The sequence below is a fragment of the Diospyros lotus genome, chromosome 12 (assembly GCF_014633365.1).
Source record: "Diospyros lotus cultivar Yz01 chromosome 12, ASM1463336v1, whole genome shotgun sequence".
Lineage (NCBI taxonomy): Eukaryota > Viridiplantae > Streptophyta > Magnoliopsida > Ericales > Ebenaceae > Diospyros > Diospyros lotus.
In genome coordinates this window covers 2,411,617-2,425,491 of record NC_068349.1, presented here as the reverse complement: position 1 = coordinate 2,425,491, position 13,875 = coordinate 2,411,617, and the positions used below count along the sequence as shown (strand labels likewise).

The following is a 13,875-nucleotide window of genomic DNA, read 5'->3' as shown; positions in this document are numbered from 1 at the left end:
AGAGCACAAAACCAGAGATTAATTATTTCATGTAGCTTCAATGGAAATGTATCTTGGACATAGCCTTAGTACATACATATCTAACAACACAGGAGAATGTTCACCAATCTCACTGATAATAGGGAAAACTGAAGGGTGATTTTCTTTGCTTTAAGTTCAGTAATTGCCATAGACAAGCATGTAGCAGCATCACCACTGCCAATATCTACTGCTTCATACTAGATACAGACACACACTTATAGTAGTGTTCATCAGGAAACATAGTACAAACAGTTTGGAAGCTTGAATGTTCTTTTTGCAACAGGGTGCCCATCAAAACTGCTCCACTGATCTCCAGTGATCCCCCATATGTGGTACCCTTCATTGACTAGTCGTCTTCTCGCCTCAGCTTTGTAGCTCTGAACCTCTCTATACTCGTCATCCAGGCCCCTACATTAACAATAACAATGTCACACTGTGCATCATCTTAATGGAATCGATGAAAATTTAACTGATTGTAGCATTAAATTATAGATTGTAGCCAGTCATTCGATGCACAGGTCGAGTACTTGTATTAAGGTCTTAGAAAGGATACTTGGATTAATGTAAAGATGTTGATACCTTAAAATGAGACTACTCCAGCCATGATATCCAACCTTGATGAGATTGTCAACAGTGGCATCTCTAAGGCATTCCCTTCTTGTTGAGATCAGAAAAATCTTAAGCCCTTGGCCTCTTATCTCATGGAAGAGTTTCAGTGAGTGCTCAAGAGCCGGCGCCTTGGTCTCTCTCATCCATCCTTCCAAAGAGGTTGCATTCAGTCCCTCCCCCCTAGTTTTCAAATCAGAGTCAAATTGCCAAGTGTGAAACACAAATATGTATATTAGTAGAGGTATAAGATCCTGCTGTTGTACAAAATCCATTCATAATTAAATTTTGTCAAATCAGACACTGATTTAGCTTCAGTATGGAATCTAATGTAAGAATTAGAAAGGTCAAGAGATCAAACTGGAGACAGATAAGAAGCTGTGTAAGCAATAGAAAATATAAAACTTATAGGCTAGCATGTGATCCTTCTTCTTTTGAGCACTAATACACAGAGTTCTAAAGAAGATTTGTGATTGATGCATCCTGACAGAGATGCTGTTGCTGCAATATTATTGTCAGAAAAATAAAATGCAGATTAGATTGATTTTCACCAAACTCTAAATCAAAACCATAATAGACGATCTGATGGAATGGAATCATTTATTATACCAAGCCAAAGAATGTTTTGCACCAAAGTCTCACAAAAACAAAGAGTCTCTGCCATGAACACAGATACAGATACAGATGCAGGGCAAAAAGAAATAGCACATTTCAAGGGATCAAGCCTGATCTAGATGGGAACTTACCCGAAGTTGTGTTTTTTGAAGTAAGGAACAGTGGACAAGAGAGTGTCATCAATGTCAAATATCCAAGCATCTTTGCCATCACCTTTAAATCTGCAGCAGCTACTTAGATAGAGTGCAACTTGCTCGACTGCCCTCTCGATGTCAACCTTATATTGAGTCGATGTCATGTATTTTCCAATGTACCCAATGCATTCTTGGGGGACAACATCAAATCCCCTTATGTTGTTGAGCTCAACATTCATCCTCCAACTCTCACAGTAATTCTTCAAGTTGGTGCCACCCACATCTACAGGCTTCCTCCTCTGATTCAAGATGTTCCAGTCTCCAACTGCCAAGCTGCTAAACAGGCCAGTTATGGCAAGAAACAGCCACAGATCTCTTCCCATTTTGGTTTCACACCAACACACAGAGAAGATGAAGGGATTTTTTTGAATTGATTGCTGAACTTAAAGGTGAAGCAATTTTTATAGCCTTAACTGCTTTGGTTGGACGGAGGTTCCTGTAAGGTCACATGGGGTGTCAGCCTGTCAGGTAACCTTTTGTGATCTCTTTTGAAAATCAATAGTTTTAGGTGGAACAAATTATGAATTTATACACAATCCAAAGCATCTTTATATACTATTTATTATAATATACCTGAACATAGAAATATATATAAATATATATATATTTTAATGCGTTACGCAGAATTTCTAATAGCATGGGGAGGACTTCAAAACTGGATAGAGTATAGGCCCCCATAAGGAGAATGTGATTTTGTTCACCCCCTTTAACAGGGTAACTTTACCCCCCGTTAGTTTGGGGGTAAAAAGGTCATTTTGGGGGGTCTTCACCCACCCGTTCCTCTCTTCTCCTTCTCCCCTTCCCTTGCTCTCGCCGCCTTCCCCTGCACTGTCGCTACATCGCCCCGCCTCGCCGCCTTCTGCCTCGCCTCTGCAACGCCTCGCCTTGCCCCGCCCCGCCCTGCCTCGCCGCCTTCCGCCTCGCCTCTGCACCACCGCCTCGCTGCTGCATCGCGCCACCACCTCACGGTCGACGAGGCGAGGCGGCCGACGCGCGAGAAGAAGTAGCGGCGGCGGCAACACAAGGCTGGCTGGAGAAGAAGAGGAAAGGGGGAGAGAGGAGAGGAGGGGGGGAGACTTGGAGACAAAGAGGGAAGCAGAGACGAGAGAGAAGAAGAGGGAAGCAGAGAGGGGAGAGGAAATGGGCGTTAGCTTTTCACGGGGGTTATTTTAATCCCCGTTAAATGGGGTGAACAAAATCGCACTCCCATAAGGACACCAGAAGCCTAATCTTGACCCCCTCTAATTAACTGATTTATTAGATTTTACAGAACTCCTCAATGGTGGGTTGGTGGTGAGAGGCTATAATTGCCTCTTTTGCCTTTTGCCAACCATGGTGCAAACCTCTTTTAAGGGCAAATGCACACAAATTTGTGTGTCTTAATGCGCATAATTTGAGTTTATTCAGTTTCGCCTAAAAAATAATAGTTGCTATCTTTTCTTATTATTTTAAAATTATAAAAAAATATTTTAAAAAAAAAAAAAAAAAAAAAAAAAAAGAGATCCATGCATGCTGCAATCAAGAAGTATTTGATCAGCGGTTTGGGGAATTGGGAGGCCTAAATCAATGTTTTCTTTTCCATATTCTGCACAATGATGTCCTCCCAGCCCCACAGGCTCCAAACACCAATAGCAAACAAGTAAAAAGAAAAAGAAGAAAAAGTAGATGACATTATAGTCAGCTGGACAGCAAAGGTTGGAAAATGTAGATCTTAAATTATACTAGGGGTGGGCCCAAACACAATTTTACCCAACATTAGCGCCCCAAAACAAGGCCCAATGTCTTTAATACAACTCTTAAAAGGTACTCTAAAAGATTAGTCTTAAACCATCTGATTCCCGTGCAGAAGAGTTGGAACAGTGGAAGCCAAAACAAGGCATATTATAATTAATCCAAGTCTTTCCATATAAATACTGATATAAATACTACAAGAATAGATCATGATCTACTGCAGACAACAGAAACTACCAGGGTAATATAATAGATTAGAACAATGGAGACTGCAGAGTGACAGTAGGTACCATAGCTTTGCCCCAAATCATACTTTCTACTTCACCAAAAATTTAGCAGAAACAGTTGAGAAAAGTTCTTGATCCAGATGGGGTTGTTAAAGTAAGTTCTTCATGTATAAAAAAAGGGTCATCTTATGTAACATTATAGAATCTGCTTACCAGTGATTATAAGTGTTTGATTTAGAGACCTGAAAAAATTGGCACTTGGAAAGCTTGGATTCAAATGAGTTCTAAGTACATACGATTACCAGCAATCACAAAGATATAGCTATGAAATTGTCACATAAGTCCATGGCTTTTTATACCTTAAGGTCAATCACTGTGGGATCAAGTCCACGAAAAATTGTTATCAAAGACAGCTTACAGTAAACAGCACCAAGAAAGCATAGTATTCCAATAATTATTTGACCAAAGAGTCAAAGTTGCATCTGCTCGGATGTTGGCAAGGTAAGGTATAGACAGGATTTTGGAGGAAGCAGTACCTCCTGTATGCGCAAGCAGTTTTCTGTACATCTTCTTTCTCCATTTTCTCAACAACAATATGGAGAAAGAAAATTTCTGAGACTGCAGAAATGACAGGTGAACAAAGTTTTAATCAATATATATCATGAAACTAGTTTCATCATCTCCAAAGCAAAGCTGTACAATAAAGTACGACATATATTTGAGTAGTTCACAATCCAAACACAAAGAAACAGGGGGGCCCAAGTGGTACATTGAAGCAATTGAACTACTTGACAATTGCGTAATAGGGAAGAAACAAAATCATCTTGGAGCTAATGTGAGATATTCTCATCCAAAAAACAGTTAAAAGTCTTGAGAATAGCCATGAATGTCATTTTCAAGACATAGTGAAAGCAAGCGCTTGGATAGGGAAAGCACTAAGCAGTAGTCTTCTGTACAGCTACAGGACATTATCCATGGGGGCATTCCACTTGAGCTCTATTGGCAACCATAACTGCAAAGCGTAAAGCAAACAATTGTCCTCCACCACTTTACCATTTGGGTTATCTTCAAGCTTGAGAAACTTAAGTTTCATTTAGCCACTTTACCATTTGGGTTATCTTCAAGCTCAAGAAACTTAAGTTTCATTTAGCTCCTTGTTCACCCTGGAATACCTTTCCTTGAGCTATACGCACCCAAAATGTGGTCTGCGGATTTCTTTTATATGAATTTAGGTAATACCTCTCTCTTGGCCACAAGGTAGTTGGAATGTTGTCAGCACATATCTTCTGTATTTTCTCAAGGACGGCTAACTCTTCATAAATGAAAGAACTTCAGCAGTATTACAGATAGACTAAGCCCTAAAAGTGAAGAGGCATCCGTTCTGCAGTATGTGAAGACAGGAAAATTCTAACAATGAACGCCATGGTCATGACTCCCGACCAGCATTCTGTGCCAAGTTCATGCGGGGTTTCAGATGGGAGCCAGAAACATGATAGATGTAAAGACACCAAATTCTTTCAGCAAGCTCACCTAGGAGTGTGGCATACATCAACATGTAGTTAGGCTCTACTCAGTAGTGAAAAGTAATTGATAACTTAAAGCAATGGCATAAACTTGGAGTTGCAACATAAAGCAACTGAAATGGAAACTCCAGAAACAAACCTCTAGCTTTGATTCAAGAACATTTCACTTTCTCACTTTTTTTTATCAGGCAGATATGGCTCTTGCATTTAGAAAACTAAAATGTGCGTGCCACCTGATAGAACTAAACATCAAGTTGAGATGGCGTTTTACCACTTTCAATGCATTAGAAGATTTCATGATCATGCAAACAATGATATGACCATGTTATGATCATTTGATATCAATGCTTCTTACATTCTAGCAATATTAGTGCATTTGGGAGAGATTTTATGTGTTCACTTGCTATACTCACAAACTCCAGGAGGAACCCTTTACAGTAAACGTAATAGGCATCTCTTCATTAAACAGCAAAAAAGAGATTTCATTTACATAATCTTTCATTCAGACAACAGTTCATAAAACCATGAACAATTGACCAATCCAGTAGTCACACTAGTGATGCAATCTCTGCAACATGCTATGCAATCACACTAGTTGTTTTGGTATCCCATGTCAATGCCAGTGGCAGATCATGCAGACATGCTATAAATTGAAAAAAGAGACAAATAGTACATCTGGCACAGCAGGGAAATTGACTCTACAAAGTGCTTCTAGTATTAAACCGACTTGTGCAATGCTCTACTTAAATACCACGTTTGCAGTCAGATTTGAATCCAAGAATTGTCTATTCAGATACCATTTTATACTACTGATCACCAATTCACGATATAACAATATATTTAACATTATAATTTTTATTCTCAAATGAGGGAAGGGAAGATCTCAACAACTCACAGTCTTTATGCTCTTTCCTATCTTGAACACAACAGCAGCGTCTACAAGAAAAAAGTAAGCATATTTTAAAGGAAGCAATTCATCACACACACAGACCATAAAATTTAATTAAAAATCATAAGATATAAAAAGTGGAAAAAGAAAATAATATGAAAAGAAATTGTAAAGTGGAAACCTAATTGTTGTAGAATCTCCTTTGAATTGACTGTCCAATTCACTTAGATACAATCGAAACAAAGGTGACCTGCAACCAAATCATGACCTTACTAAATTCACAAATTTAAACATCGATTGCATACAATGCTTACTGTAATAGTTGTGGGAGCTAATATTTAGTGCGCATGTCATGAAATGTAGCAGAAATTAAGCATGTCCATTATGCAACACAAACATTATTATGAGCACCAAATCATCACCACATGAAGACCTTGTCGTTGAAATCAAAAGGTCATTAACTAACCCACAAATCTATTATAATACAATGAACTCATCTAAAACCTATGAAATTGTTAAAATGCAAGAATAAGATATTCAAATATGACATAATCACATTGCAAAATAATGTCTATACCAGGATGGAATACCAACTGCTGCAAGGGCAGGGGACAATTTCCATAATTGATGAGGTTGAGTTTCCAAAAGCACAGCCAAATGCTTGAGAATGCTTTTAACCTATTTTAAACCGCCAAAGAAGGAACTGGAATCACAATCAAGATGATAAAAAAAATGCTTGAGAATGCTTTTAACCTATTCTAAGATAACTATATAAGGAATGAGAATCACATAAAAGAAGGCTGTAAAATGAACAAAGATGTTGATATAAATGAACAACCTGAAATTCTATATCACCACATAAGATTGAATACCCTGTAGGATAATCCATACAAGGTAAAAACGTGGAACTGAAACTCCTATTATCTGAAATGCAATTTAGCTGATGGAAAAATGGGATGGGAATACAGTAGGCACAATCATAAATCATGATTCAGCAGTGGTATGTTTACATAAAGCACATTAAAATTTACAAGCTGGGTTTAACATGTAATGTGCTCAGCCAATTATTGGTTAACTATTGGGCTTATGAATCTTACAATAATAATAGGTTTATCCTGCATGTGTTAGCACTTCTGCCCCCAGCCTCATGTTTTACCTCTTCTAAGAAGCTAAGCAAAGAAAAGAAAAAATATATATATTTGCTACATTCAGATTGATAGCGTTTTGTTTTCAGGTAACCCTACTGAAGTTCAGCATGTGTAATCCTCACCCTGGCATAATTTTTAAGTGGAAGAAACTTGGACAAGTTGCCTTTAGCAGAAATGGACTGCCTTAGCTACTCAACTTACGAAACAACCACTTCTGGGAAACAAAACATTTGAGGGTTAACAATGATAATACAAAACAAACACTTTTTACAAGAGAACAAGACAGCTTAATACCTGTTCAGAGTCCGTGAACTCCTAAAACATTCTATTGCCAAATACAACTGGTTTAGAGTGTAAAAGCATGCATATGTTAGATTACCGCATCTGACCATTAGAAATTCAATCATACTAAAAGCATGCATAACTTAGATTACCATATCTGACCATTAGAAATTTAATCACACAAAATTGCACAAAACTCCTACAATTGCCAAATACAGTTTTACTAATAAAAACAGTGCAACAAGCTTGATTACTGTAGAGATAATGAAACTATGCCACAGCTGCATTTAGTTCATGGTATCCTCAAATTAAGCATTAAGATAACCAAAGAGGTGATGTCATTAATTGCACTTAAGCCTGGATTGACCCGATAGAACCCATTTTTGACAAAGAAAGCACAGACACAAACTAAGCAGGATATGAATGTTTTAGTGCACATTTCTGGCAGATATTTTGTCCAATTGCAGTGAACAAACTACCAAATTAGTATAGTCAGGCACAGTAATGGGTTATCTGGGCATATTACAATCAAATAGCATAAGTATTCCAAAATAAACGTTTAAGAGGACAATGGACACCTTAGGACTCATCATTTCCTCTCTAGAATGAAGATTTTGAATCCTTCTTAGGGGGAAGCTGCACACTTCATGGTATTGCCTTGATATAGAGATAGAATCATATGAAACTAACATGAAATGCTCAATCAAAGAACTCCATTTGCTTGCAACACATCCTAGTAACAAGATCTCCTGCAACAAATCAGATAGAAAAATAAATAAGTTGGGAAGAAAAAAGAAGTAAGTAGAAAAAAGAATAAATCAACCTAGAGATTCCAATGTTTAAATTTGCATGAAAGGTTCAGTTTGCAAGAAACTGTAAAATCTTTGGGAACAAGAAAGAAAATTAATGAAAAATGGGTCAAAGTGGAAAAATTGATTTATGTAGCCAATTAAAATGTAAACTGAAATAGATGGAAGTCCAGAAATTCATAAGGCAAAAAGTTTAATAAATAAGAAAAATTCAATTCAACTTACTACCATATCATCACTGTTTACTGCTGATATATTTAGCTTTTCAAACACCTGGACCCATTGAGCCTCTGAAGCAGAGAAGATCATGCTGGCACCTGAGACCAATCCAATAGTTCTCCTGTTAATGAAGTATGAAAGGGCATGTGTCCTCCAACAGTTCCATGTGTCATAATCAATCAATTGGTCTTCAGTCCTGTGTGCAATAGACAAATAAATTTGAGCTCATGGATTTCAGTTCCTATTAAGAAAATCCTACCCAAGGATTTTTCTCAAAAATAAATGTAAAGAACACTGCAAAATATCAAGCAGGAAAAGGTTCATAATTCAAAGGCAATGACAGGTTAGAAAATTTCAAAGGAACTTGAAGGTCCCAGTGGTCTGTGGAAGCATCTAAACGAACTTATTTCCAATTTAATAACTTTCAAAAAAATTTAATGTGCTAGGTAGTAGCCATATTTATCAATTACCTAGGACCATTGTTTTACAGAATGCTAATTCACTAAATTTGCTAATGGATGCATCAAAACCACAAGAGAAAAACTTGAACCCAATAAAAAGTGTAGTTAACACTTGTCTTTAGAATTCAGCATGCACAGTTTAGCATACAGTTATGATGTGCCATGAAACTATCAATATTTAGGTTTCAGAGTTCTTAGAATATGAGTGGTGCTCCTGGTTCAAAACTGATCATTCCAACTCTTCAGACTGAATAAAAAACATTAGTAGCAAAAGCAATCACCTGAGAACAATTTGAAAGTGCACATGCTTTGGGCATGCTTGATATCTTATTCTATGTGATGCTCCAACCAAACCATAAATGGGTGATTAGCAGGTATCTTGGTATGAAGCAACTGCATGAATTTTTCTTTTTCTTTTTTTGGGTTACTACTAGATGGAACCACATATACAGCTGCCTATGGATGTAGCACCAGAGCAATACTCATTTTGACAGCCGCCCATCTCTTTCTTTCAATGCAAAGTGCATTTACCTGTTCTTTTTCCCTAAATCTAGGCAAAAGGAAAAGCTGAACCAAGTATTATTTTCCTTCTAGGGTGTCCAATAAAGAAACCACTAATACAAAGATCTCTCTTATCTGCTAAGATAGTCTAGTAAAAATTCACTTACTGTGGAGCTGTGGCATGATTTTGCAGTTCTTTAAAGGAGCTGCTGTCAGACTCATTCCAGTTCCTTTGTCTTATGGACTTACATAGGATATCCAAACCAGCTTCTGCAGAGGATATGCATGATACAGCCAACTGCCTCTTTGCGAGTTCCTGAATGGTAGGCCTTGTGAAATCACCATCAATTTTCATATTGGAAACATCTCGAGATGAAATTAACGAGCCCTCCATGAAAGCCCTACAATCCAAGTCTGGATCTGCACATGACTTCTGCAGCACCAGTCTGCGAAGGTACACCTCGATGCAATCATTTTCTGTTCTTTGAAGCTCACTAAGGTCCATCTCTATAGCTGCTATTGCAAAAGCTTTCAGATGTGCATCCCTCAGTGGTAAGGCATGGAGTAGATACTGCAATACGAAGTTGCTTGCTTGACGAAGAGTAACAGATGATAAATGTGCAATGCCCTGTTTTCTCATTTCAAAGAACCATTTAACATTCAAATATAAGTCACCAAAAAATTAGAACTTCGAATGGGTTGTAGCGCAAATATTGCATTGTAAAGCAAGTGGAAAATAATCAAAGTACCAACTTGAGGGAAGAATGGATTAGACTTAATTTCAGATAGCGCTGCATCAAGTTCCTTTATTGAGCCTTCATAATCATCTGAGTACCTCAATCGCCTAAAAACCTGAGCATGTAAACCAAAAGAACATTATCCCTCAACAGTACATAAAGGAAATGTCGCATTCATTTGAAGCATAAAAAGGAACATAGATAATCAGACACAATTTTAGAGACCACCAACAAGCAGATTTTGTAAGATTATCCCGCAGTCTATATTTATTTTGGCTTATCTAAATAAGAATACCAAAAATCAGAACAGTTCAACTAAATAATCAAAAATCCATAGTTAGATGACAAATGACAATTTGCAGTATTTTAATTAATTAACAGCAAGCAATTTGTAGCCAACATACTGACTCGGTGAGAGCCTCTGCGGAAAAGTCTAGTAGCATAAAAAATGTAAATGAATTACAGAAAAGGCGATTCGGTCATTAAGCAACAAGGACAAGACCCAACCCTATATAACTGAATCTTAAATCTGGTAAAAAGCTATTAAACAATAACTACAATAGTTTGTGTCTAACGTCCCTGCAAACGCACAATAAAAATAACTAGCAGATTTATGGGAGAAAGAAATATAACAGAAAGAGGTTGATGAATTACGTTCTCGAAGAAAATGCCCCACTGAAAAGCTTTCTTGATGTTGTAGGTGTCCCAGTGGGCAAAACTGCCAGATGATTGATACCCAGATGCCAAAATCAATATATCCACAAACCCTTTGACCAATTTCAACAGATCTTCAAGCGATATGTCTGGGTGCCACCACCCCATGTTCTTCTCTTCGAAAGAAAGTCTTCAAAATTAAGAAAGAAACAAACAGTACTACTGCCAATAAAGACCACGACAAACAAGAATTGCAGTTATTCCCAGCAGGGAAGTTAAACCGATTAGGCCAAAACCATCGGCATCGTCGACTGTGGCTCGAGCTTTTCTACTTTTCCCGCCCAACAAGCCAATGGTACGTACAATTCTAACATACGCCCCGCGTAATGGCCTGTTTGGCTTATGATATGAATTCAGAGAAAACTGTTTTTAACTTAATAAAAATTAATTATTTGCATTTTTTATGCTTTTTTGCATTATAATAAATTTTATTTTTCTATTGTGTTTGTTCTCAATATCCAAATAATTATATTGGTTAATTAAATAATTTAAAATATGAAACATTTGTCATCAACTAATAAAATTATTTAGATGATACTTCAAAATCTGATCGAATAAAAAATTTTAGTTTTCAGGACATCTATATAAAATCTAAAACCCACTAGAAGAAAGAAAAAAAAAACATACAATTGAAAAAGTTAATAAAGAATCTAAAAAATATAATTAAGTAATTAATAATATAACTTGATGCATATAAAAAGCTAAAATTTGAGTCATTATTGGCGGTTTCATCCAACATGATTTTATTGTGTAATTACGTCAGAATTTGAGTTTTTTTAATTTATTGATTCTATTTTAATATTATACTTTTGTTTAATTTTTCTTTATATTACTCAAAATATATTCTATTTTAACGTCTGAACATTTTGTGATTTTATTTTACGAACTTTTATTACAAAAAAATATTTAGATGTTAAAAATTAAATATAATAAATACACCTTATCTAAAAATAATGTGCATTTATTACTCTTTAACTATTATTTTTAAAGTAATAATTAATATTAATTAATTAAAATTTTTAATTAATAAAAATATCATCTTTTATGTGAATGCATAATTTATTTTTTTAATTTACATGTCTCAAATTAAAAAATAATAATGCAAACAGTTTATGGCACGTGTTCAACAGTTTGAAATACTGTGAGGTCATCCATTAGTTTAATTCTGCTCTGCTTCTATTCAAAACTGTATAATTGTCTATGTATTATCCAAAAGACTTGATCTTGAACTTCAATTTATGGTGAACTTTTCTGTAGACATAGACAGTATCTAGGTGGTTCTTAACAACAACCTAGATGAGACTGTAGCTCCGGGAATCTAAACTTGTTCGCCGGAGAACCCAGCGACGCCATTGTTCCCCGATGAACTCTTTACGACCTGAAAACACGAGTAAGCGAGAATGCGACAGATTTGAACGACAAACTGATAAGTAAACGAGAATGTGATAGATTAAAACCAAAGCTGAAGCAAGAAGAAGACGTGGTTTGATCAGCTTGGGTACAATAGATTGAAGAAGACGTGGAAGAGCTGTATATATTCTGTGGTGTAGGCCCATATGGCTCCAAGCAAGTGATTTTGTTCAGAACTGGTGAAAATGGCCTCCTCTTCGCTGCCAGGCTCTGCTTTATTCATTCCCACCCCGACGAAGAAGACGAGACCCAAATCCCGCAGCTTCTGCCCCAGCATGTCAAACCGGAACACCCCAAACCCTAATTTGATAACCGCCGTCGGCAGGCTCCTGTGGGGGCAATCGCTTCCGCCGCAGCTCCTCATCTCCGCCGTTCGCGCGAGCTGGTCCACCGCCTGGCAACTGATGATGTCCCAGCTCGCCCCCTCCGACTCCGGCGGCCGTTACACCCGTCCCGCCTCCCAATTTCGCGCGGATTCCGGCTTCCGCCAAAAACCGGGCGCTCTCCACCTCTACGTCGGCCTGCCCTGCCCCTGGGCTCACCGGACCCTGATTGTCCGAGCGCTCAAGGGCCTTGAACACGCCGTGCCGATCTCGATTGCCTCTCCGGGACCGGACGGCTCTTGGGAGTTCCGGGAAGGCCATGTCCAACTCACGGATAGGCTTGTCCCCGGTTTGGACGGTGCCAACGGCTGCAAAACCCTAAGAGAGATTTACAAGCTCCGGAGAGGCGGATACGACGGCCGGTCGACGGTTCCGATGCTTTGGGACGTGGAGAAGAAAGAGGTGGTGTGCAACGAGAGCTACGACATAGCTGAATTGTTCAATTCAGGCTTGAATGGCCTGGCAAGCAATCCAAGTCTGGACCTTTCGCCGCCGCCATTGAAGAAACAGATAGATCACTGGAATCAAATTGTGTATCCCAGTGTTAACAATGGCGTCTATAGGTAATTTCCAGTTAGTCAGCCGATAATCAAGCTTTATTTTCCCTAGATAATTAATCAAAAGATCATTATCATTATGATAGAATTTTCTTGAATCTGCATTATCTTGCAGGTGTGGATTTGCACAGAGCCAAGAAGCATATGATGCAGCAGCAAATGAGCTGTTCAGAACAATGGATATGTTGGATGATCATTTGGGCAGATCCAGATACTTGTGTGGCGATGTACTGACCCTAGCAGATGTATGCCTCTTCACAACTTTGATTCGATTTGATCTCGTTTACAATGTTCTGTTCAAATGCACAAAGAAAAAGCTGCTCGAGTATCCAAACCTCCACTCATACACGCGCGACATTTATCAGGTATTATATAGTTCTAAAGTGCAAACAAAATATAAGTATAGCGAAAGTAGCTGATAAGTACAATTATCGAGTATTTATTGTACAGTGCAAGTCTAAGGTTTTGGTTGTTCATTTCCTGAACAGATTCCCAAGGTTGCAGAAACTTGCAATTTTGAAGCAATCATGGATGGTTACTACAAAGTTCTTTTCCCACTGAATCCGGGCGGCATTCTACCTGTTCTGCCTCTCGGCTGCGGGCATGAATGGCTCTCTGAGCCTCACAACAGGGGATCTCTGACATTGGTAGGGAAAGATGTAGAGGTTCATGTTTCATAGAGAGCATAACTTTCAATGTATTGTAGTGATGCTGTGAACATTTTAACTCAAAAATGTGTAATTTTATTTACATTTGTAAATACATTTTCTCTATTTCAATTTTTTGCTCGTCTCATCCGTGTTTTCTATTCATCTTATTTCTACAACTCCTAAGCCCAAATCATCTTA

The 13,875-nt window shown here is 37.8% G+C and overlaps 3 protein-coding genes across 4 annotated transcripts; 1 reads left to right on the top strand and 2 right to left on the bottom strand.

The window, feature by feature from the left end:
* Window positions 1–8: 8 nt before the first annotated feature.
* Window positions 9–3,863, bottom strand: LOC127787423 (acid phosphatase 1-like). Its single transcript, XM_052315467.1, has 4 exons — window positions 3,754–3,863; window positions 1,374–1,872; window positions 601–810; window positions 9–429 (listed from the first exon to the last, which is right to left on the bottom strand). The coding sequence occupies exons 2-4, from the start codon at window positions 1,757–1,759 to the stop codon at window positions 252–254; spliced, it is 774 nt and encodes a 257-aa protein (XP_052171427.1). The 5' UTR covers window positions 1,760–1,872; window positions 3,754–3,863; the 3' UTR covers window positions 9–251.
* LOC127787422 (uncharacterized) lies at window positions 1,755–10,995 on the bottom strand. 2 transcript variants are annotated; one of them, XM_052315465.1, is made up of 9 exons: window positions 10,618–10,995; window positions 9,980–10,078; window positions 9,394–9,854; window positions 8,271–8,460; window positions 7,815–7,985; window positions 6,384–6,484; window positions 5,988–6,056; window positions 5,813–5,853; window positions 1,755–4,012 (listed from the first exon to the last, which is right to left on the bottom strand). In XM_052315465.1, the coding sequence occupies exons 1-9, from the start codon at window positions 10,783–10,785 to the stop codon at window positions 3,849–3,851; spliced, it is 1,464 nt and encodes a 487-aa protein (XP_052171425.1). In that variant the 5' UTR covers window positions 10,786–10,995; the 3' UTR covers window positions 1,755–3,848. The 2 variants fall into 2 exon arrangements, with proteins under 2 accessions (XP_052171425.1, XP_052171426.1); XM_052315466.1 differs by lacking the exon at window positions 1,755–4,012 and adding an exon at window positions 4,020–4,924 and having other exon boundaries at window positions 10,618–10,993.
* Window positions 10,996–11,911: 916 nt separating this feature from the next.
* LOC127814245 (uncharacterized) lies at window positions 11,912–13,835 on the top strand. The gene is made up of 3 exons (XM_052355624.1): window positions 11,912–13,033; window positions 13,143–13,392; window positions 13,516–13,835. Exons 1-3 carry the CDS (start codon window positions 12,273–12,275, stop codon window positions 13,705–13,707), a joined length of 1,203 nt encoding a protein of 400 aa, XP_052211584.1. The 5' UTR covers window positions 11,912–12,272; the 3' UTR covers window positions 13,708–13,835.
* Window positions 13,836–13,875: the final 40 nt, after the last annotated feature.

Excerpts from the sequence above, each read along its gene's own strand:
- LOC127787423 (XM_052315467.1), bottom strand. The coding sequence starts at position 1,759 with ATGGGAAGAGATCTGTGGCTGTTTCTTGCCATAACTGGCCTGTTTAGC. Across the intron at positions 811-1,373 it reads TTCAAAAAACACAACTTCGG|GGGGGAGGGACTGAATGCAA; the intron begins GTAAGTTCCCAT and ends TTTGAAAACTAG. Across the intron at positions 430-600 it reads TGGAGTAGTCTCATTTTAAG|GGGCCTGGATGACGAGTATA; the intron begins GTATCAACATCT and ends TTGTTAATGTAG.
- LOC127787422 (XM_052315465.1), bottom strand. The coding sequence starts at position 10,785 with ATGGGGTGGTGGCACCCAGACATATCGCTTGAAGATCTGTTGAAATTG. Across the intron at positions 10,079-10,617 it reads GGGGCATTTTCTTCGAGAAC|GTTTTTAGGCGATTGAGGTA; the intron begins GTAATTCATCAA and ends TTACATGCTCAG. Across the intron at positions 4,013-5,812 it reads TAGGAAAGAGCATAAAGACT|TCTCAGAAATTTTCTTTCTC; the intron begins GTGAGTTGTTGA and ends TCATTTCTGCAG.
- LOC127814245 (XM_052355624.1), top strand. The coding sequence starts at position 12,273 with ATGGCCTCCTCTTCGCTGCCAGGCTCTGCTTTATTCATTCCCACCCCG. Across the intron at positions 13,034-13,142 it reads GTTAACAATGGCGTCTATAG|GTGTGGATTTGCACAGAGCC; the intron begins GTAATTTCCAGT and ends ATTATCTTGCAG. Across the intron at positions 13,393-13,515 it reads ACACGCGCGACATTTATCAG|ATTCCCAAGGTTGCAGAAAC; the intron begins GTATTATATAGT and ends TTTCCTGAACAG.